General features: G+C 37.9%; 4 protein-coding genes and 1 long non-coding RNA gene across 15 annotated transcripts in view; 4 read left to right on the top strand and 1 right to left on the bottom strand.

Moving 5' to 3' along the window:
• The window catches only part of LOC108142351 (protein TANC2), a 60,822-nt gene that overhangs the window by 20,245 nt on the left and 17,930 nt on the right, over positions 1 to 22,647 (bottom strand). For all 10 annotated transcript variants that reach the window (XM_017266142.2, XM_017266141.2, XM_017266148.2 and 7 more), the window contains 2 exons: positions 3,409 to 3,591; positions 1,564 to 1,703 (listed from right to left, as the gene is read on the bottom strand). In XM_017266142.2, the coding sequence (XP_017121631.1) occupies positions 1,564 to 1,703; positions 3,409 to 3,591 (323 nt within the window). The remainder of the gene's footprint in view (positions 1 to 1,563; positions 1,704 to 3,408; positions 3,592 to 22,647) is intronic.
• LOC108142360 lies at positions 2,438 to 3,193 on the top strand. 2 transcript variants are annotated; one of them, XR_005977213.1, is made up of 3 exons: positions 2,438 to 2,752; positions 3,023 to 3,048; positions 3,118 to 3,193. It is a non-coding gene; the product is annotated as an uncharacterized LOC108142360 (long non-coding RNA). The 2 variants fall into 2 exon arrangements; XR_001774291.2 differs by lacking the exon at positions 3,023 to 3,048.
• Positions 8,279 to 8,728, top strand: LOC108142357. Its single transcript, XM_017266160.2, has 2 exons — positions 8,279 to 8,410; positions 8,463 to 8,728. The coding sequence occupies exons 1-2, from the start codon at positions 8,341 to 8,343 to the stop codon at positions 8,630 to 8,632; spliced, it is 240 nt and encodes a 79-aa protein (XP_017121649.1). The 5' UTR covers positions 8,279 to 8,340; the 3' UTR covers positions 8,633 to 8,728.
• On the top strand, positions 18,590 to 21,180 carry LOC108142354 (trichohyalin). Its single transcript, XM_017266155.2, has 2 exons — positions 18,590 to 19,361; positions 19,801 to 21,180. Exons 1-2 carry the CDS (start codon positions 18,720 to 18,722, stop codon positions 20,857 to 20,859), a joined length of 1,701 nt encoding a protein of 566 aa, XP_017121644.1. The 5' UTR covers positions 18,590 to 18,719; the 3' UTR covers positions 20,860 to 21,180.
• Positions 21,311 to 21,893, top strand: LOC108142356. The gene has a single exon (XM_017266159.2). It carries the CDS (start codon positions 21,446 to 21,448, stop codon positions 21,827 to 21,829), a length of 384 nt encoding a protein of 127 aa, XP_017121648.1. The 5' UTR covers positions 21,311 to 21,445; the 3' UTR covers positions 21,830 to 21,893.

Genomic DNA, 22,647 nt, shown 5'->3' on the forward strand with positions numbered 1-22,647 from the left:
TACGACTACGGGTTCGAGTATCTGCAGCTACTACTACTGCGGCGACTGCATCCTGCCAGACAAGCTATCTAGCACTGGCGATCTGCTCCAGCCCCCCATCTCCATCTCCATCGTCATCCTCATCCCAATTTCCAGCCCCCCGCTTTTCCCAATCCTGAAGAATTGGCTCCCAGCGGCGCCCGACAATTGAAACTTTTGCGCCGTTTTGGCGTATTTAAAGTGACATTTGCTGACAGTCGGTCGGCGATGATCCCGATGGAAATGATTCGAGAGGATCGGCGGAGGAGGAACAGACAGTGATCTACGATACAACCCATGGTCTTTAGTCCACGAACCGATCAGTTCAGTGGGAAGAGTTATTATCGTTATTGTTAAATCAAATTCATTTAATTAAGAGGAAATTGATGGTTGTAATTGTTTGGTCGATTTTTCGTTAGGAATGACTGATTTCTCGAAAATTGACGTTTGATTTGAAGGCTGATCCGTTTAGTTAGTGAGCTGCTTTCGGTATTTTTCCATTTCTGACACAGTTATAAGGCTCAGAAGTAGACAAATTTAAAATACACTTTTTTTATATATTGTATTAAGAGTTATACTTATATTGAATCCATTTGTGTAATATCAATATTTTATGCACATATCCCTAAAAGCTTTCTAGAACCACCCAGAATAAATGATTACAACTTGGAACCGTACTTTACATAAAACAAATTGCTTCACACTCTGTTATGACTTGATTAAATGTAGATTAAACCATTTTACGATCAGCTACGCGCTTTAGCATAATTTCAAACCCAAAAAGGTATTCCGCCTACGTTTTCCATCACATTTCGTTGAACGGGAACTCTTTTTTTGGAAAATGTGTCAAAGTGGTGCTGATAACCCAAATGGGCGACAAAAGAGGCGCTTAGAAAGATGAGCGGAAATGGAAGTCGATGAGATATATAACAAAAGTCGCTTCACCGCCACTTACAAAAGAGGTTTCTTTCTCTTTTCGATTCTTCAGAGTGGATTTCTTTGGCTTTTCTTTTCTTGCCCATTTCCCTCATTTCTTTGATGGGGTCTCTTCATCTCTAGTGGCAGCATAATCAAGAGGCCATTAAAGTAAACACACTAAAGACGACGCCGATTCCCCTCCATCGCCACCTTTATATGCTGTCAGAGTCATGAAAAATACTATTTTTCTACGTGGGTTAGGGTACAAGATAAATAATAATAACCTGACTATCTAAAGAAAATGGTTAAATTTTTTTATGACTTTATATAATGTTTAAATTAGGTCATTTAGGTTTATATTTGGTAAAATCATACTTTAAATGAGCAGGGCAATGCATTTTTTAAGCAGAAAATAAGTATCGAGTTCTTCTTTACTATTTTAAAATAAATAAATATTTTAAAACAAATTATACAATTGCAATATTTACGTATTTTGAAAAATATATTGTATCCATGAGTGGTACGAATTGAAAATGTACAATCCCCCAGATACTTTCCACCACTGTTTGCTTGACGGTGAAACTGAGTATGAGGCATTTCGCGGAGTATCTTAGAGTACGCACTCACCTGCATATAGCGCGCCAGAGCCGCGTTCCTTTGGGCATGCGATCTGAGCTGCGGCTGCGGGGATCCAAGAGGACTCACAATCGTGGATGTGGATCCACCGATTCCGGTGTCGTAGCCCTGAGCATTGGCGCCATCAACATCTGCGGGAAAAAAAGGTGGAACAAATGCAAAACGATGTTAGTAATCAAGTCAAGAAATGTTTGCACAAACGCACTGGGGAAAAAATGCAAAGCTTAATTGTGGAAATGTGTGAGTGCAAAAAGTCGGGTGAAAAGTGGCACACATGTGTGGCCCTTGAGAAAGACGTTTTTCCAGTCGTATGCATTGGGTCAAAGATGATGAATGTGGGTCAAGAAGTCATCGCTGGTTCGTGAATCTTTATTGAACTGGTGGGAAAAGTGTCTTGCTAAGACTACAAAAAATGCAAATTTCTTTGTTAGACTCTCAAGTTAAACAAACAGAAAAAAACCTGTCAGATTGAGATTAAAAAAAAAAGGAAGATAAACATTTTTACTAATTTTTTTTTGCAATTAGTAAAAAGATTTTAAATTAATATTTTATGAAATTGTATTTTATTCTAACAAAACTTATTTTCTTTTGAACAAAGTAAACATAGGAAACGACTCTTTAACATTTTTGTAAATCTAAATACTCATTGCTTTTTGGTGCTATTTATTTTTCCTTGATGGGCACTTAACTATAAACTTTATATTGCAAATTTTTTTAAGTGCAACTTCTTCAAGTCCCACATAATTATCCTATCTAAATACCGTAACCACAACTGGTTGAGGTAATTTCCATACGATGAACTGTATCACTTAATTAGGTATGCAAATAAAGCAGAGCCCTGATCATAAATAAAGAGCAGCCCAGCGAAGTAGCAGGCCAGATCGTAAATTCTCACAGCAAGAGGCCTCAGAGCAGGTGACACGATCGTGTACGATTGGCAGCTAATAAATCCAGTGGCAGCTAGGGAGTTGGGCCTACGGAATCGTGTCAGCACTTGGCTGAAGACGGGCATAACTTTCGGTTTTCATGGGCATGTAACCAGTAGGAGCTGGTGGCTCAAATCCCCATTTTGAGCTCGGTCTCGTGGGCTTCTGATTTTTATGAAGTTAACCGACAATACGAACTCTGCATTTCAAACAATTTGGACGCAATCCGAATATTAATTTACCAAAAACAAAAGGTGAGTATGCCAAGAGTAGGTATCACACGATCAGAAGCCGCATTTTGCAACTCGAACCGCTATTTGAACGACTGTAGAATTCTTGAGGGTTTAGTTTTATTTTGCCAACCATGGCAAATGTAAGAGTTCTTTGAAATATATCTTATGGGATTTGATAAGTCAAAAATGCAAATCTAATTACAAGTTTTTTTGACAAGTTATACTGTTAAATATTGACAACTATTTTATTTTAACTTTTGTATCATAACTACTCTTCTTTTTAATTCATAGTATTAAAATATTGATGGAACGTATAGGTATGTATTTAAGTGATATGCCAAGCCTTATAGTTTTAAAAATAATTTTGTATTATTATATTTTTGCAGCTTTTCTCACTCCAATTTAAAGATGTGCCTTCGACCACTTAAATATCCATTTGTTTCAGCATTCCTCTACACAAAAACCAAAAAAAAAAACAAAACAAAACAAAACACCGGCCATTATTATGGTCTCAGTGCAATTTCTGTGGCATTTTGCACTCAACATGTAACAAAATATTTCCCAGCCTCATATGGCATATCCGAGAGATATGCGAAAAAAGCGGCATGAGACACCGAAAACAGCATATCTGCGGATACGGGACTGGACTGGACTGGACTACATTGGACTGGACTCACCTCTCAGCGAGCTGTTCATGCACATGGGGCACTGGTCGTTGCGGAACATGCAGGAATAGCAGCGCTCGTGGCCACAGGTGTCGATCAGTTTCCGTCTCTTGCCCTTGTCGAAGGATATGCGGCAGGAGGGGCACACGGATCCACTGGCATCGTGTTCCAGGAGACGTCGAATGGACTGGAGATCTGCAAAAGAAGATTGGCGAAGGGGACATGGTGAGTCGAGAGTCGAGAGGCAAACAGGTTCAAATATATATATGAGCACAAAGCACAAAAAAACCGAAACAGTTTAAAGCGTTTCGAAATGGTAATGAGGAAATTACGAGAAGCCCTTCAAAGGGGTCCACAGGCAGGTGTTTATTTATTATTCCTGGAATCAGAATTAGTCGGACAGACTATCATAAGCTGCAAGGCTTGGTTGATCGGTAACGTCTTATATTATTATATGAAAGATATATTATTATTATTTTTAAAAGGGTAATTGGCTAGGCATTTTTTTATTTTCTTTTTCCAAATTTACTCTGGGTAAATTGGGTATAATATAATAATTTGGAAGTATTCAACAATAAATAGAATAATTTATTAAATTACAATATGAAATTTGATATAATCAAATTAATTGAATCTTTTAAATTCTGTTAATTTTCCTCATTGAATATAATATTTATGATTAAAATTCATTATTCAAAACGGAATAGAATTATTTTCTACTAAACAGTTTAAGGTTTATAGTTGAATTTAGATACTTAGCCATTATCCTAAATAGTTTTAGATCTAAGCAATTTATCAATTATTTTAATTGGGTTAATAATATTATCTCAAAGCCTACAATTCCTATTATTCCAATTCCCTTCTCTGACTTGATTAGATGCCATTTTCCATTTCCACTCCTAACCAGATCAAACAGTCAAAAAAACAGTAACAAATTTAAATCTAAATACACAAATCTCGTTGCACTTGTTTTATGGCCACCGCCACCGTTTGCATAAATTGACTCTGTCAATTAAATCTCGTTTGTGCAACTGTCAATTGTCTTGGACCCAATCTCAGTCTCTCAGTTGGCAAAAAGAGGTATTCGCCTGTTCAGCTGTTTTTTTTAGGATCGTTTATCGTTTGTTTGGCTTTTTAGGCTGCACCTGCTCTCCTCCTTCAGTTTTTTTCCCCACAAACTGGCCATTTAAACCAATGCCGTGCGGCAATCAGCGGAATTCTTTTCTCGACTGCACTTGGCTCGTACTCGTAATTGATTTAATCTACGCCGCCTGCCTGGTTTATTATTTCTATTAGCACTTTGTCTTTCTGTGTCAATATTATGTAAAAATGCCGGCCACCAATCGTCAGCATTTTCATTTGCGTTGCTTTAATTTGCTTTTGTTTACAAATTTTGAGTGAAAAAATTGCTGACAATTGATTGGATTCGGCGGAGTTACGAAGCAATGGGAACAAATTATTTCTTGATACTAAGAACCTACATATTAAAAAAAAAACGAATAATTATGCATACTAGAGAATCGGATGAATAAAAAGACAAAAGAAGCTAAGCGATAAAATGCTGTAATAGCGAATTAACTACCTAAAAAAATGGAATATATAGTATTATTATGTCTGGCTGCAGACAACACCCAAAAAAAATTGTCATATTGTTGTTACATGGAATTTAAACCATTGGGAGTGTAAAATTTCGCAATAGGATTATAACTATTAAGAAAAGGTATATATATATACCTCGAAGGTATAAAAATTAAACTTGTTTGGCTTTTCGGTATAGAAATGAAACTAAAAAGTATAGGGTATCATATAACATCTTTCCTTTTTAGTTTAATTTCATTTTGTATTGAACTGGTAATTAGACTTTAGTTTATTTTTTGTCCCTAAGCTAAAGCTTGTACAATTTATAGAAATATTTTAGTAATGGCTGGAATTAATAAATTTTTTATGTACACTTATTTCATCCCCTCATCCGAGCAACTAGTGGCTTTAAAGAGTTAAGTTTTTGTTGCTGCCATCTGATGTTTTGCGTTCTTCATTCCCCAATTAGGCGATTAATTTAAGAACGTCAGTTGCAGTTGAAGCAAGCAGCTTGCAACCCCAACATGCATTCTGCCACCCCTGAGATGAAGTTTCCCTCGTTTTTGCGGCATCTGGTGTTGCGCCTGCGCACACGACATGCCACCGGCAATTGCTGCCGCATTTGACATTTTTCTGCAGTATGCAAATTGCCTTTTGTCTGTGGCCAAACAAATGTCAGACGGTGGCACTTGTTGATGGAACAGTTGTTCATAAGTTGTGCCATGTGCTGCCGACTCTTCGCAAGGGGTCACGCATCGGCATCGGCATCGGCATGGCCAATTGTTTGCCATCCCCATCCAAAGCAGACTTTGCAGTGAAGTTCAAAGATAAAGCCAGTCCATGTGGGCTGTGAACTGTGTGGTTACCTCCTCCTCCTTTATTCCAGGGCCTACTTGCTGATTCCTCTCCACTCCAGAGTTTGGCAGCTGCGACGGCCCACGCGGGAAAAGCAGGAGAACCGGCGAAAAATATCAAACTGCGGTTTTTGATTTGCAATAAATAAGCGAGAAAACGTTTGGCTGCTTTTATACCCAGTAAAAGAAGATCGAACGGGTAAAATCGACTTGCGGAGTTGGACTTAAAACAAATGAAAAAACTAACTTTGTAGCAAAAGAAATATTTCGATATTTTAAAGCCTTTTACTTAAACTTCTGGTTGATAATTATAATAAATATTTATTTATTTTGATGACCGAAATTTTAGCTCAAGAAATTGTTTACTTAAACTACTGGCTGATAATTATAAATTTAATGAAAATATATTGTTAATATTTTTATTAGTTCATGTTCCATAATGTAAAGTTTATAAAAATTGAGCTAAACCTTTTAATTTTGTTTTTGTTGAGGCTTGAGTTTTTAAATGACATAACATAACATTGGATGACAAATTTAATTAAACGACACAACTAATTATTATTAAAAGAAAATGATCTTTACTGTTCTACACTTACTAGGTATCCTATGGTCGATTTAAATGCTTTTTGCACTCTTTCTTGTTTTTGTCAAGTGGGCATGAATGGCTGTGGATATGGAAATGGAAGTTGGAGTATAAGTCGAAGCCCAAGAGCCTGTAATCCACTTTGCCAACCGACCGGACGTGGTTCTCGTTGGCGGTTGTCGTTGTCGTAGTCGTTGTTTCCCACTCTTTAAATCCCCCGAACAGGAATCTAAAAGCCTTCCACTCGGTCTAGGTTTTGGCCAGGCGAGGAATCTTGGCAAGCAGAAAACATACTGGCCGTCTGCCATTTGTACTTATGCAATCGATAAAGTGTTATCTGCAAGTCGGAGTCAAGTCACCTGCTGGACACGATGATTTGTTGGCTGTCCTCCCAGGTTACAATTTTCTGTGTGGGCTGGGAACGACAGCGAAGAGGTTTTGGGGCTATCGATAGTAAAGATCCGTTGAATTAAAATGTTTTTTTTTGGAACCAAAACTCTTTATATTAACGGAATTATAAACATATGACAATATTCACTGATATAGCTGTTCAAAATAAATAGTTAAATATCTACAAACTAATTGAAATATTCTCATTATGTCTATTAAAAGTATTTATAAGTTTTTTGAGTCCATTAATGTATTTGTTTCTATTAATTCTGAAGTTTCTGAAGTAGTTTAAAATATTTAAATATGCATCCTGTAAGAAAATCGTTTCCTGCCGCCTGCAATGTTTTATGCTTTGCAACTTCTATGAGGTCGCTAAGTAAAGTTGATCTTATATAGAGTGTGGGTTGCAAAAAGGTACTTAGTTGTGGAAACATTTACATTTTTGTGCATTTATCAAGCTTAGACACGCACCTTGTTCTATGGACCGTGGAAATATAGTTAATTTCATGGGTATTAAACAAATTAATTGCGTGGATGCAGTTTCGCAATTCTTGGCTCGTAAATTATGGCCAAAATGAGAAAGATCCGAGTTGCGGTTGATTTATGCGGCCAGTTGTGTAGTTCAATGCACTCTCTTGCTGCAAAATTGAATGCAACAATGGAAAAAAATGAAAAAAAAAATAAATTTCTAAATTATGCGAGGCTAGCTACTACAAGGGATCGCCTCCCCATTCAACTATTTCCATTTTTTTTTCTACGCATGCGCGGCACAATTCTGGGCTGCTGTTAGTTTGCTGTTCATTGGACTTTTGCATTGCAGCTTGCAACGCCAAGTTGCGGTCTGCGCTAAATTGATTTGAATTTTCCGCCGCATTTTCCTCTCTCTCGCTGGTCGCAATTGAATGTTAGTGACTTGCCGGTTTGCCCCCTCAAAGCTTCCAAGTTTTCGCGGCCCATGTGGGCGTTTTATTTCTGCTAAATTGGCAAACCGCAGATCGTTCGGTTATACTCTATGTAGGTGTGTGGGCGATATACTCTATCTGCGTGTCTGCATCTGTCTGCGCGCTTGTGCTGGCACTTGTTTTCCTTTATGTAATTTCTTTGCAAATTATTTTCTTAATACCCAACTCGAGCCTAATTCAATTTGCGGTTTTCTCCTTAACCGAAACGTTCCCAGCGGAATGCGAATGCCCACAGAAGGCGCAATGATGATACCCGTAGTTGTGGCGGTTTAGCCGCAAATTCAAATTTGTAAGTACATAAGTAGAAAATTGGTTCTCAGAGGAATGTGGGAATCTAAGAAGGGAATTTGCTAAGTTCATAGCAATCAGATGAAGTAACAATGGCAAAGACTACCTTTAAATTTGCAGACTAACTTTTCAAGTAAATATAGTTACTAATAGTTAATAAAATAAAAAAAATGTAAAAGGCTTTAAAAAAGTTTTGGTTATAACACTGAAACGAATGCTTTTGAAACCAATTAGCTTGGCTTTTTTTCCATTCTTTCTGCATCACTTGAATACAACTTCCTTCTCCGAAATGATTGTCGTTTGGCTTATAGTGGGGTCTATACTTCTTATCAATCCTGCGGAGTTTAATTTTATTGAGCGTAAGTCTGATAGCACTGCTCCTAAGGCTCTTCTAAAAATTAAATCTTTTAGAATGCAATAATGGAGGATCCTGCGTTTTAGAGAAATGGAGGAACCACACTCATTGGAACCTTGTTTGCATGGAATGGATGGAATTGAAAAGTGGCGAAGTGGACACATGTCCTAAGCCCTGGAAATGCTGCCACACAACGCAGTACGAAAAAATGATTCCATATCCATAAAGCTAACCGTGAAGCCCTAAATTTAATCTCTCACACTGTCTCGAAAACTGGTTTCTAATTTTATGACCCATTACTAAATATATAGTCAAAACAAAAGGGCACGAGCTTCTCTTGTTCTTCTGCGAAAGGGCAATAACCAAAGTTAGACATAAAAGATGATTCAAAAACCTCGTTATAAATTTGCTTCAACTTATCAAACTGGAAATGTAAAAATAATCACGCAAAAAAAAAAAAACAGAAGCAAAATCAGAAAAAGTAGAAAATAATATTAAAAGCTTACCAACTGATATTTATTTAAGGATTAAATCGCAAAACAGCTATAAACGGCTATAATTTTCTGAACACAGTTTTACAAGCACTGAGTAAAAGTATTTTTGATAGTTTCGTCTGATTTGCAGGGCAGGTCAGGGTTATACTAAATGGAGTTTTCTATGTCGAGTGGACAGCTCAGGATTGAATGGAGAAACGTCTGACCCAGCGGGGGAATGATGGGGAAGAGAGGGGAAAACACTCCCGCCGAGCTCCCATAGAAAAATGCGTATTCATTACAATTGATTGACAGACGACTGGGGACCCAGGCCCAGACCAAATCAATTCATGCCTGAAGTGAGTGCCCAACGGACCATGGACCATTTACCAGTTGCCACCAAAGAAAAAACACCAAGCATCACTGACCACCAGCACAACCACAAAATCGACAGCTTTTTGCAGCCTCAATTAGATTTCAGCAAAAAAACAAAGTTTACACTCAAAGTAAAACCTACACAGTTGTACAATAAAACAAGAAAAGAAGTTTATACGCCTCTGCAGATATTGCAAAAATTAAATATTCTTTAAAACATCTTAATTTCGATTTATACACAATAAGTGGAATGTTAGTTAATGATTAAGAAATTTTTTAAAAATTACAGTCGTCAATTAACAATTACTGTCAATATTTTTCTGAGTGCTCTACAAATGAATCTGCAGCGACATGGAGCATTTCCTTTGCACTGCGTCTGGTTTTTTATTATTAACAATTTTATCAACATTTTTAGTTAATTGCTTTGACTTTGGGATTTGTTTTGTCTATGCTGATTTGCTTTTAAAATAAATTTTATGTTGTGTTTTATATTAGATCGTTTTGAAGGGCTTTGTTTTGATAAAATATTTTCAAGTTCACTGCGTGGGTGGAAGGTGTTGTGATATATTTTTTTATTTTATTACACGATTTCTTGTTGAGCACATTCAGCGTGGGTCATGGTTGGCATTGTTGTTAATTTGAGAGCAGTATCCGCGAGTGGATACTGTTTGTCATCGTTGGTTTTTGAATGAGTCAGCTTCCCGACAAGTCGGAAGTGAATCGAAGCGATCTATAATTATACCAGTATTTCTGTGCACTTATTTGCATTATTCTGGTGAATTTGTGGACAGGGACTTAAACAATGAACTTCGTTTAGCTTAGTGGCTGTTTTAGCTTGATGAGCAGTTCAGTATTTTTGAAACCTTCTCTGGGGAAATGGTGACAAAACAAAAGAAAATAAGTCAAGAATAATGAGTGCCCTGAAGAGAAAGGCAGAATAAGGAAAACAAAACGGTAGGCAGGAAAGTCAAAAAACAAACAAAAACAAATCAAATTAAGCGCGAAATTTGATGTTTTCCATTCGTTTTTCGTTTCTGGCTGTCATGCGTTAACTTTTTTACATTTATTTCGAAAGTTCGACCAGCGAAAAGGTAAGCCCAGAAACAAACTGTTAAATGTGTCATAAAGCAGCGCGAGTTGTCCGGTTAAATGAGTCGCAAACAAATCGGCGACCATAAATAACCCAAATGGCCGCTCGAATGGCAAATTTCGTGAGATTCTGCACTTTGATGCGCTGCTCTCTAGCAGTTCGTGAAAACGTGAGTTGGGTTCGTTTGAGAAGAGTTACCTAAACGTAGCCTGCGGGGAGAAAGACTGGGCCGGAAAAACGAGGCGTTGCCAACTGGCCAACTTAAAACTATGGACCACTGCGCAGAGGGCATTGCTCACTTTTCAGGAAAAACCCATGACACACGGAGAAAATGATTGCCACAAAGGTTTTTAAAATCTTGGTTTGCTTATGTCAACATAGCGAATATGTTACCCAAATTAATTAATACAACCTTTTAATATGAGAACGGAAATTAAATTGATCAAGATTATGACTATAAATTTTATTTTTGTTTATAATAGAAGCCTTTCTTGTTAACCGAAATCAGACTATAAATAACTATATTTAAACAAATAAATTTAAGAAAATGCAAAACTTTAAGAAAATTGTATTTGTTAAAGAATGCTTATCTAGTTAAAATTTTTAAAAAATATTTAAAATCTAATTACTTAACTAAACAATATAAACAACAACAATTTATATATATATATATATGAATTTTCCAAAAATTAGATTTGTGTAGCTAACAGAACTCCCACGAGACTTTACTTTCTGTTTAACAGTTTTTTCCACATGTTTCCATCATTGACAAACCTAACTTCTTCACTCCACTTATATATTTGTTTTCTTTTATCTACCATTTAGCATTGACCCACATTCCTGGAAAGGCAGCAAGACAACAAGTTTAAGCCATATGTGCCATGTGAATAAGACACCATCTTGAGGTGATCAGTGAGTGAAATGTCACCATTAGTCAAAGCCAAATCAAATGTATAGCCGTAAATTAATATTTATGGCACTTAAAAGCTGGGCGACACATGCAAATTCAAATGTGTGTCAAGCCGGCCGGAAATTTGCCAACACACATGCGGCAAATACACAGAAATAAAATCACCCAATGCGAATAAATCAAATGGCACTTCCGCTGCAACGTGGGCCGAACGAATTCAAAGAGCTGGATGGAGAGCCCGCCAAGCGAATGAAAAGTGACAATTTCATTGTGGAAGACGTCGAGTGTTCGGCCCCCAGAAAAGCGCCCAAGTCAATGCCGCGGGATTGGGACTTCGTACTTGTAAACAATTTTGCTCGTTTTTTTTTTTTTTTTTGGATTTGTAGTGTGTAGTGTGGAGTGCAATTTTCGGGGGAAGCCCACGCACTAAAATTCGGCCCAGACAGGCTGGCCACCTCGTCTATCGAGTAATTCATTCATTTCCAATACGCCCCAGCTGCATTCACAGCTGATTCATTCACTCGAACATTCGTTCACGTTCCATTCATAAGACATTTTTGACAAACAGTCTTCGAGTCGCGGGTTTGTGGGTCGTCGCAGTCATCGTGGTCGTATCGAGCATAGTAGTTTAGCCGTGGTCCAGAGATAGCTGTCCATAATTGGCAGCGACCATCGATCAGTCGCCCAGCTAATGCGGGCTTGTAGGCTGCATTTAGCCAGTGATTCGAGTTCCCAAAGATTTAGTGCATCGCCTTCGCTTCGGTCTATATGGCTGGTCGGAGTTGGGCAATTTGTTAGCCTATAATTGGCGGCATTATGCGGGTTCGAGGTGGAAATGAAAAACAGGTGATAAAAGCAAATAAATCTTTGGTTCAATTTTATTGATTTACAAACACATTTTTTGTTCTAGGAAAATGCAAACATCTATACAAAAACTCTCTTAATTAGAATTATATTGAAAACTATTCTAATTAATAGAGTTTTGTTTGTAAATGGATTTTATTTAAATAAACTTTCCATTTGGTAAACAAATATCTGTTTAACTAGTTTTTAAATTTAGTTTCTATTCAAAAACTATTTTAAAACCGTATAGAAAGATAAAAAATAAATTATAATATTATTTGAAAAGCAAATCTCAGGCATTTTAAATCCGCTTACAAAAAAAGAAATATGCTATGTCACATTCCGTTCCACTTAATCCATAAACAACTGATATCTGCAACTTAAGATCTGTTTTTAAACGCATTTCATAAAGAAAACCAAAACATTCCGAATCAATGCAAAGCTAAGTCATCGCTTAAAAATTCATTTCAATCGATTAAGATTGACTTTCCATTAACAAAAGACTTCCACACCGAATCGACCTTGGAGCATTAGTCTTATGCATAATCGGTTGGTCTAAAATGCATAATTATGCAGATGAAATTCATCTGCCCAAAAATCTCATCAAGTATCTGCCTAACTCTTCGGTCGTCTTTGGTTTTGTATTCCCCCTTTGGGATTAAAAATTAGACTTAAATTAATTAAAAGAAATTAAGTGGCTAATTTGGGATTCGAACTTCTTTAGTTGTAAACAAGAAAAACCAAACAAGCCGCCCAAATTAATTACTCGTTTTCATCGAAAACGTATTAATTTAGTTGACTTAACTTACAAGTTGTGGCAGAAGAGAAAGAAATCTATGAATAATATTTGTCACTATGGTTCGCTTAACTTAAGATTTTTTGTAGCTCTTTTGTTTGACTATAAATCTGCAGAAATTTGATTTGCTAATGCTATGTTCAAATACAAAATTAAGATGATATCTTAATAGTTTATAAATGTTGCTAATGTGCTAAAATTAATTTTGGTTATGCTAAATTCGCGGGAACGTGAGAATACGGACAATATATAGAAACTAAAAATGAAGTTGCAAAACTTATGCCAAGAAATAAATTTATTTCCAAGAAGTAGTTCATTATTCTAGTTTATATAAATTTGAAGATATTTATTTATTCTAGTTTATATAAATTTTAACAAATTTTCCCATTAACTGAAACTTATGCGACAATTTTTTTCTTAAAACACAAATAACAAGGTAGCAATTTTGCATTAATTTACTGATATTCCTCTACATTATTATGCCTAAGTATGTGGGTATTTGATTTAAAGTGGCCCTTGGCACAAGTCTTCTTTGTTGGTTATATCACCATAATTTGTAAAAACTATATTTCTGTTTTGGTTGTCAAATACGGTTGGCGACATTAGCACATCATTAGTAGTTTTTGTTGCTACTTCTTGCAAAGATTTTACTACGATTTCTGGTTTTGGCTACTGATCTAAGATCCTCCTTCTGGCCAACATTGGTCCATTATGCTAATGGGCTAAAAGCGGCTTTGGCGTCCGCAGTTGTTGCAGAAGTCTTAAACAAATTATAAAATATTTCTCTCAACTGGATTGGGCATAAATCTGCATAAATTACCCATCTGGGAATCCTCTATCCCCCTCCAGGAATTGACAAGTTTTCAGCATTTGTCTGGCGCGTTACGCGACGCCATCGATGGTAATCTGCCACAAAGACTTCGAAGGCAGCATACCAAATGAGGATGGCCATCACGTGTGGGCGCCACTTGGATTGGAAGCCACACACTCAGCATTAAAATTAGTCACAAGAATAAGAATATAAAAAAAATTGTCGATTTAACAAACAGCATTAAAGTCGAAATCATTCTAAAAATCAAAGAAAGTATATATTGATAATATAATTTGTTTTAAAAAGAATTTTTAAATATTGTAAACATTTTTTATTTTTAAATCGATTAAATTTGTTACCAATAAATTTTGTATATTTACTAATTTATTTTAATTATATTAAGTCTTTTTTTTATTCTCATTTTGCCAAGTGCATCACAATACAAAACCTATTTGTATCTTTCTCCTTCTTTGGTGTTTGTAATGTGTGTAAGATTTAATTTCCCCTTTCGATCTTTTAACTTTTATTGTGGCGTTTAAGGCACTTTCTCAGCTCCGTTCTGGCGATCATTAATCAATTCTTTCTCTGGGCGGGGCTGGTAAATATTTTGACCAATATTTGTACCAGTTTTATCGTTTTTGTTTCTTCACGGTCGGTTTTTGTTTCTGTAGTTTCTGAATTTTTAATTTGCTGTAAATAGAGCGTGTGATTGGCCCCGCCGTTGGAATTGGTTTCAACTTTTTTTTTTTTTGTTTTTATATCTCAAAATACAATTTTTAATGCCTTTTGATTGATTGATTTCGCTTTTTATTTTAAAGAAATACAAAAAATCAGCACTGTAAGTATTTCTTTGTAAAATCAAACCCTGAGATAGAATATTCGGTTACACTTTTGTAATTGTTTGATTGACAGCTTGAATTGGCTTCGTTGGCAAAACAGAAATTCATAAAGTCAATAAAGAATTTAAAGATATTTTTAGCTGTCATTGTTTTAAATGAGTCATCAATTGGTGAATGGACGGATGGGTTACAGATCGCAGATCATGAAAGTTAACTTTGAGCTCAAGATGACCTTACATCCACACGACCTAATAATTACTTGGCTAACTCGTCTTTAACACTAACCACAAGATTAATGGAGCAGCATTGACGACTCGATGAGCACTTGAAATGACACTGAGGAGGCATAACCAAGCCCAACCAGATTAACCTCAGATTATCGACGAGCATGAGCAGCAGTACGCAAAAAGAAGATCTAATAGCTCAACTTACAACCAACAACATTGAGTGGATGTACACACAAAGTTACCCAATCGAAGTCTCAGGTGTTTGTTTGTCAATGGATGACAAAACCAGTGTAAAACCTCATGTAAGACCGAGACTTTCCACTCCCCTTAACCACTTGGGCAATTTGCCACGCTCTTTAGACTGTATCAAATTCAAAATAATCCAGCAACAAATTGCCTCCGAAAACGTGATCGAGTTGACATTGAAATGGTTGTTTTGTTGGCAAACGGGCATGGAAAACTTAATAGCTGCGCCACACATATCGCCCTATGAAATCAACTATTCTATAATGATCTAAACAAAACTGGACTGTCAAGCGTGTTTATAGTGAAAAGAACGGAACGCTTCAATTGATAATGAAACTACACAATTAAGAGTTCAACTGATTTAACCCCACAAAATTTAAAAGCCTCAACATAAATTTGTGTCTCGCTTCAATTAAATTTGTTTTGGGAAGCAGAGAATCGTTTTTACGAATTCCTATACCAGTACACTTATAAGTTCTAGTTGTTACCACAAGATGACATAAGCCTCGAAAGTATTTGGCACTTATTGTTCTTGACTTTGCTTATAAATCGTTTGACCGACAGGTTAATAAATCAAACCACAATTCCGACCCACCTTTTAACATGGGCATAAATACTCCGTTATGATCTGGTCTTGGCTCTCAAGATCATAGACAAGAAATGGCAATGTTCTCTTATATAATATGCCTATCAAAACTGTAAATCAGTTGTTTAAAAAAAAGCACATGACAAGGCGAAATGATAATGTCCAGAAATAGAACTTGAGAATTTCGTAGATAATTTACTATGGAACATTGTAAAGATGTATGTTTGATGGAAATTAGGGTGTGTGCCTTGACTCAATGGATACCTGATTGATGACTGATCGCAGGGCAAACTTCTATAAATTATAAATTACACACACATTGTTCACTGCTTCTGTGTGTAATTCTTTTGGCATAAAACATCCAATCAATTTCCTGTCTAAACTTTCTATGAAAACGCTGCTCAACGATTGGAACTTTATAATTAGAACCTTGGTAAGAAGCCAGATCGGCTCATCAAAAGTTGGACCCCGGCACCGCTTATAGTGTTTACGATGTCTCTTGGCCATGGCTCTTGAGATTGAAACGTCTCTTAATTGCATGTTAATTGCTCTAACCACCAGAAAAAAGAGGGGAAAAACTTGCAGATCGGCGGAAGATACAGATACACATACAGAGAGATTCAGAAGAAGAAGCCACTGGGGATTGTTCTGTTTTCTTTTCATTTCATTTCTTTTCTGTATGTAGCTTGTGTAAACTGGACTGCAGGTTCGGGCTAAAACAGTTGCACTCATTTGTTGGCCCAGTCGTTGTTCTTGCTGCTCTTGATCTCCCGTTGTGGTTCTTGTGTTCTTTGGGTTCTCCAGATCTCAAATTCTCCAGTTCTTCAGTTCCCAAGTGCAAGTAAGGTAAGTGCGGCTGTATGACTGCGTCTCTGCGCCTCTGCGTCTCTGCCATTTGCCCCAGCCTCTGGCTGCGGAGACAAAGACAAGTTTTTCAAGTTTTCCGACGGGGGCACATGAAGTCATTCAAGTGGAAGCAACGAACTGGACGGTAGTCGTGGACAGGCGAAAGGCTTGTGGTCTCTGGTCTCTTGTCTCTTGTCTCTTGTCTCTTGTCTCTTGTCTTTCCTACTCCGAGCTGTCATTCGCACTTGAAGATCAAGTGATATATGTCTGGATGTCTCTGGCTGTTCGGCTGTCCGGCTGACTGTCTATATGCTCCTTCTACGAGCACAAAGACAAAGTAGAACCACTGGCAGTCGTATATTAACATGGTATCAGGCAAAGTCTATGGGGAGCCAATAAGTTTCGATTAGATAAGAATCGGGTACTTGACGCAGTCTCTCCTACGAGGTGTTGTTGCTGTTGGTGTCGCTGTTCAGTTGGTGTAAGTGAGCAAGTTAGAGACCACTTCACGTCATAAGCATTGGGAAACTGTGAAGTGCTCTAAATGCTAGAGAAAATGACTAACAGTGATCTTAAGTGGTTGAAAACCGGGTCAAATGGTGGAATTAAAATAAAAATTATAAAAGTTCGGTGGCATTGTTTAAAAAGTTTAAAAATAATGAATTTATTTATGCTTAAATATATCATTTTTGGAATTTTTTAACCTAAGCATCAAAATTCTGAACTGTAGAATTAAAATACAACTTTTAAAAACGACTTTTGGTACAAATTACGTAAGTTTCACCTAATCCTCTAGTACAACTTGTTTTTATTTCAAACATTTAAAAGTAACATTTAAAATTGTAACGCACTTTAAAAAAGTTCTCAATCAAAAATGCGATAAATCTTAAAAAACATTATAAAACTTTTCTATATAGATTTTTTAGATAGTTAAACAAAATATAAATAACGCTCTAAAGTAAAAAAGTCCACAGCTCAAGGTCTTAACTTAACGACCACTAAACTTTCATACTTCTAAGAACTTTCTATCCCTGCAAACTGTCCGCATTGTAACACCTTTAAAGTTTAAAACTTAAAGTGACTTGCGCTGCGATAATGTTTGTATATAACCTGGATTATGGTGTAAATAGTAGGGCCTGCCCCTTTATCGCCCGTCATGGGTTTGTGTATTTTGTGTGGCTTGGTTAGATATAAAAACCCCCAACAACGAGCGACAAAAGCGGAGCACTGACCCAATTCAAAATTGAAATGAATATTCCTAAGGTCTGTAAACGGGCCATTGTGCCGGTGTTTTTGTACGGATTCACAGCCAGGTGTTAATTAAATATATTTTGAACCCTCTTGAAAAAAATCTTTGATTTCAATGCTCCGATACGAGCCAAATGAAGCGTGCCCAAATAGATTTGCCCTTTAGGGTTTGGCTCGCCATTCGGGAAATGAGTTGACAATTTGAAAGGAAAACTCGAAGCGAGCCCAAACCAGATATCTAACCACACCAGATTGGATCGGTTCGGCTTGGATAGCCCCCACGAAAACTGTGGCTAAATGTAATTGCCAAAAGCATCAACAACTTTTATCACAAAACCTGTCACTTGCGCCGACTATGCCAAATGGCCACAACATAACTTTTGGACATAATTAAGCCATCAAACCAAAATCTTTGCCATTTGCGTTGACAGTAACTTGTCGCTGTGTCGGACAACAGTGCGCACAGCGAACTTTGCACACAAAACTAATTAATTAAAATAAACTACTCAAAATGTTGCCAACACTCGACAATTTCTGTTTTGGCATTTCGGTTACGACACTTGTGGGATGATGGGTTGGGATGATTTCAACGGAATTAAGCGATAAAATCAAGCATTACCAAATAATTCGTTTGCTTTTATGGTTAAATTAGAAGAAAAGATATTTTAAATTGGATCATATCGTCAGGGTTTTTGAGTAGGTTCTTAAGCTTGTAGCTTATAAAGTTGAAATTTTATAAAGTTGCATGATTTTGAATATATTTCTGGTGGCATGATATTTTTAATTTTATTATTCGGCTCTCAATTACAAAAAATAAATGGCGATTTTATTAATTAAAATCTAAATCTAATCAGAATTTTAAAAAATATATTAAATATGTTCCTGTTTAGAAACCGCAATTACCTTTCGATTCCAAGGCTACAAAATAACTACTTCCCCTGACTACCAAACAAAACCGACAGCCATGGAAACCCCTCAACGAAAAGAATGAAAACCTAAACAGTCAATAATCATCTCTCAACCATGCAGTATTGTTGGCTGCCCCAAGAGCGACGTGAACCCGTTTTCCGGGAAAAACCGCCAGTGGTCATCTCCAGCAGCAGATTCCAAAGGATCCGGGCGAATGCCAGCCAGGCAGCCAAACAGGAGCAACTGCATCAGCAGCAGCTGCGCAGCGAGGCGGATGAAAGGCTGCGGATCGGAGGCGAGGAGCTCCTACGGAAGTTTGCCGGAAGGAATCTGTGCATCACACGGGAGGAGGAGTGCGCCCGCGAACTGAAACAGCAGCAGGAGGAGCACCTGGAGGCCAAACGGCTGGCGGAGGAGGAGACCAAGGCCTCGCGCCTGGAGCACCAGAAAACCAAAAGAGAGCGCATCGAGGCTGCCCAGAAACTACTTGAGCAACTGCGTCCTGGTCCGCGGGAACTTCAGTGCGCCCGCTTACAAAGTGAGGTCTTGCGCAGTGTCAACGTTCAGCGACAGGTGCAGGCGGAATTCGCCAAGGCCAGTCAACAAAAGGAGGAGCTGGACAAAAAGATCTTCCAGGAGCAGGTGCTCCGTGGATTCGAGGAGGCCCAGCAGCGCCACAAGGAGCAATGCCAGCAGCTGGGCGAGTACAAAAAAGAGCTTCTGCAGCTGATTGCCGATAGAGAGCGGGAACGCCAGGTGGGTGTACGAAAATACATATCCATTCATCATGCATCTTTCGAGTATATTAGTGCCAACACGTTTATGATCTTTTTTTCTGGGTCTAGTCAATAAATTTAAATTTACTCACGTCTAAATGGCAACAGAAATAGCTAAAGAGCAATAAAGCTTAACATATTCCACTCATTATTAAATGCTAATAATTATTTTCTTAAAGCTCATTTATTTTTTGATTTAAATTAAAATAAATATTTTTAACATTTGCGTTTTGAAATTGTTAATTATTTTTAATGTTACACCCAGAGAAAAATCTTGGTAAATTTAAATGTTTTCACTTTGTAACAAAAATTTCGGAACTGATTTATTTATTTGTGTTTAAGTCAAAATATTTTTATTTTTATATATTAAAACTGTAGGTAACTTATAGAAAATATACCCCATTTCCCTCTTTCTTCAGGCCATCAAAGCCAAGGAATTGAAGGAAGCCCTGCAAGAGCGTGAGCTCAACGAGCGCATGTTAAAGGATCAGCGGGACAAGGAGAAGGAGCAGCAGGCCTCCAAGAAGCGGCAGAAAAGGGAGGAGGCTCTGGCCTCCTTGGTGATGGCCGAGCAGCGCCAGAAGCGCCTCCAAATGCTCGAGGAGGTGGAACAGGTGCAGTGCGATGTCCACAACCAGGCCAAAGGACAATTGGAGAAGCTCAAAAGGGACAGGGCCAAGGAGCGAGTGGAGCAGCGCATCCGGCGGAATGAGAAACTGGCCAAGGAGCTGGCACCTCGTCTGCACTACAGTGCGCGGGAGGATGAGGAGCGCCACAAGCGCCAGTTGGAGGAGATGCGAAAGGTCCACAGTGCCGAGCAGTCCAAGAAGAGGGAGGCCAAGGAGCAGGCCAAGAATGACCGGTTGGCCATACAAAAAGCGGAGGAGGAGCTGGCCCGGAAGATCAGGCTGAAAGCGGAGGAGGATCGCCGGGAGGCAGTCAAGTTGCGTCTTCAGAACGATTTCACCAATGTACAGTTCAAAAAGCAGCAACGACAGGAGCACCTGCAACGCATTACAAAACTCCGTCAAGAACTCGATGAACAGGTGAAGAAACGCATCGAGGAGGAAACTAGACCAGGTACCAACTACAATCGGGAGGCCCAACTGGAGGAGTTGCGCGAAGATGCCTTCTTCTTCGAATACGCCCATCAGCTCATGGACGAGGCCAATGCTAAGGGATGTCCATTGAAGCCATTCATCCGGGCCGTTGGCCAGTACAAAAACGATAATCGCATTGGAGCGGAGATACGCATTCCTCGCCATATGGTCACCCGATTGCCCATGGGCAGGCGCACTCAAGGAGATAGTCAATCGGAGGACAAGGAAAAAAGTTTGGGCAAACAGGAACCAAATGCCAAGGAGCTGAGCAACGAAGAGCAGCTTCAGAGGCAGAAGATCGAGGAGAACATTAAGAAAATAGAGTCGCTGATACTGCAGGAAGCCAAGGCTAGGAAGGATTCAAATATTTCAAAATAATTTCTTGAGATTTGAGAAGATCTTTAAGCGAAATCATGGATTGGACCACTTTTTTTGTATATCTTGTTCTTGAAATTGAATTTGCAAACCGAATAAATATCAGAAATCAAAAATAGCCTAAAGAAACCTCAAAACAAAATGCTTGAAAGTAAAACCCCTTAGCTGACATGAATTGTGGTTAACTTTGTAGGCTGTAATTCGAAGGCAAAAGTATTCGAATGCTATCCATTACAAAAGTATTGAATTGCAATAAAATGTGCGATATTCAATTCACTGGCTATCGATTTCCAATGCCATTACTCACTGTACAGCCAAATTCCGTCATTGGAGTTCAATTTCTTAAAAAGATATTTATACCAAGCTTGTATTGGTTTCAATTGGTAAGAAAACAAAAGTTTAAAGGCAGTAGGAGGCTGAGAGAAAGCGTTTCTTAGCTGATTATTGCTTAAAATTCAGTTTCATAGAATACGTAAAGTTAGCTCTACAGAACTCAGAAAATTTTTGAAATATAAAATCAAAAGCTCTTTCCTTACTAAATTAATTGTTGTTATTGTGTGACCTAAAACTATTAAAAAAAAAAAGAAAAATGGCAGCGACAATGAAAAACTCTGGGATTCTCACCATGAGCATTGAAGTTTTGGGCGAACTTATACCACCCGCCGAAATGGAGTGGCTGGAGCTGAAGAAACTGGATGAGTTGCAGCTGAAATTCGATCGCGAAGTTGTCCAGTTGAGACTGAATAAACTGCTGCACCGCATCACCAACCTGGACGAGCAGTTGGAGCAGGAGCAAATGGGCGATGAGGAGTTCAGATCTGTGGATTCCCTCAGGGAGAGACTGAACCTGCGGCATCAGCAGTTGGTCGAGAGTCTCGTTCGCATCGGAACCCGACTGGCCAGGACCATGAAGGAGCTGAGGAACCGCGAAAGGTCCGTCTATAAGGACCTTTTAGCCAGGGGATTGATCTAAAGGAAAGCCATCAACGCTAGTGGATAGTTTTGACATTTATCATCAATTAAAACGCCTTTATCCACGTGACATTTATTTATTGTTGAAACATCAAGAATCTATTTTTTTCAACCCTAGGAAGTTTCGTAAAGGCAAACTATTAGATAAATATTTTTTTAAGGAATTTTTTTAAACAAAACTTGATTGTAATGGAAATCTGCTGACTTGAAGATGGCATTTTTTGACAAATTTCACGTAATTGTTACAATGGAAATTTACTGCACTGATCATAAAACCGATTTGATTATTGCCACCCAAAAAAGGCATTGAGTAAGCGATTGAATTATCTGTTTTGACTTGTCACTCAAATGGGTTTTTAGAGGTTCAGTATGAGTTTTTTTTCTGGGGTTCTATTTGCCATCTAAGCAAAGGTCTGGCAATGAATGGGAAGCATTTGTAGTGGTGCTGGTGGTTTTGGTGTTTTGGTGTTTCGTTGGTATCTTTGTGTATTTGCCCGACGCTTAAAAGTTTTTATCTTCTCTGTTTTGGCTGTGCCTGTGATGTCGTCGTGAACTTGTTGATTTTAGATACAAACTCGAGCCGTTGTCGCCATTGTCAGCGTTGTAGTCGTTTTATTTGCGCAACGAAACGAAAAATACATTTCAGAAAATTGTCAAAAAAGTAATACCAACGAACCCGACTTGAAGGTTAAAGTAGCTTCTTCCATGCTTTGTGCATTTTGTGTTTGATTGCAAATAAGGCAGAAACAAAACGAAACTTCAGTTAAAAGGAAGTGTGATTGAGGTGATCTTTGGTTTCGGTCGCCAGACCTTTTGCCA

Source organism: Drosophila elegans, unplaced genomic scaffold, assembly GCF_018152505.1.
Source record: "Drosophila elegans isolate 14027-0461.03 unplaced genomic scaffold, ASM1815250v1 contig_208, whole genome shotgun sequence".
NCBI lineage: Eukaryota > Metazoa > Arthropoda > Insecta > Diptera > Drosophilidae > Drosophila > Drosophila elegans.

Excerpts from the sequence above, each read along its gene's own strand:
- LOC108142357 (XM_017266160.2), top strand. The coding sequence starts at position 8,341 with ATGATTGTCGTTTGGCTTATAGTGGGGTCTATACTTCTTATCAATCCT. Across the intron at positions 8,411-8,462 it reads GGAGTTTAATTTTATTGAGC|AATGCAATAATGGAGGATCC; the intron begins GTAAGTCTGATA and ends TAAATCTTTTAG.
- LOC108142354 (XM_017266155.2), top strand. The coding sequence starts at position 18,720 with ATGCAGTATTGTTGGCTGCCCCAAGAGCGACGTGAACCCGTTTTCCGG. Across the intron at positions 19,362-19,800 it reads ATAGAGAGCGGGAACGCCAG|GCCATCAAAGCCAAGGAATT; the intron begins GTGGGTGTACGA and ends CTCTTTCTTCAG.
- LOC108142356 (XM_017266159.2), top strand. The coding sequence starts at position 21,446 with ATGGCAGCGACAATGAAAAACTCTGGGATTCTCACCATGAGCATTGAA.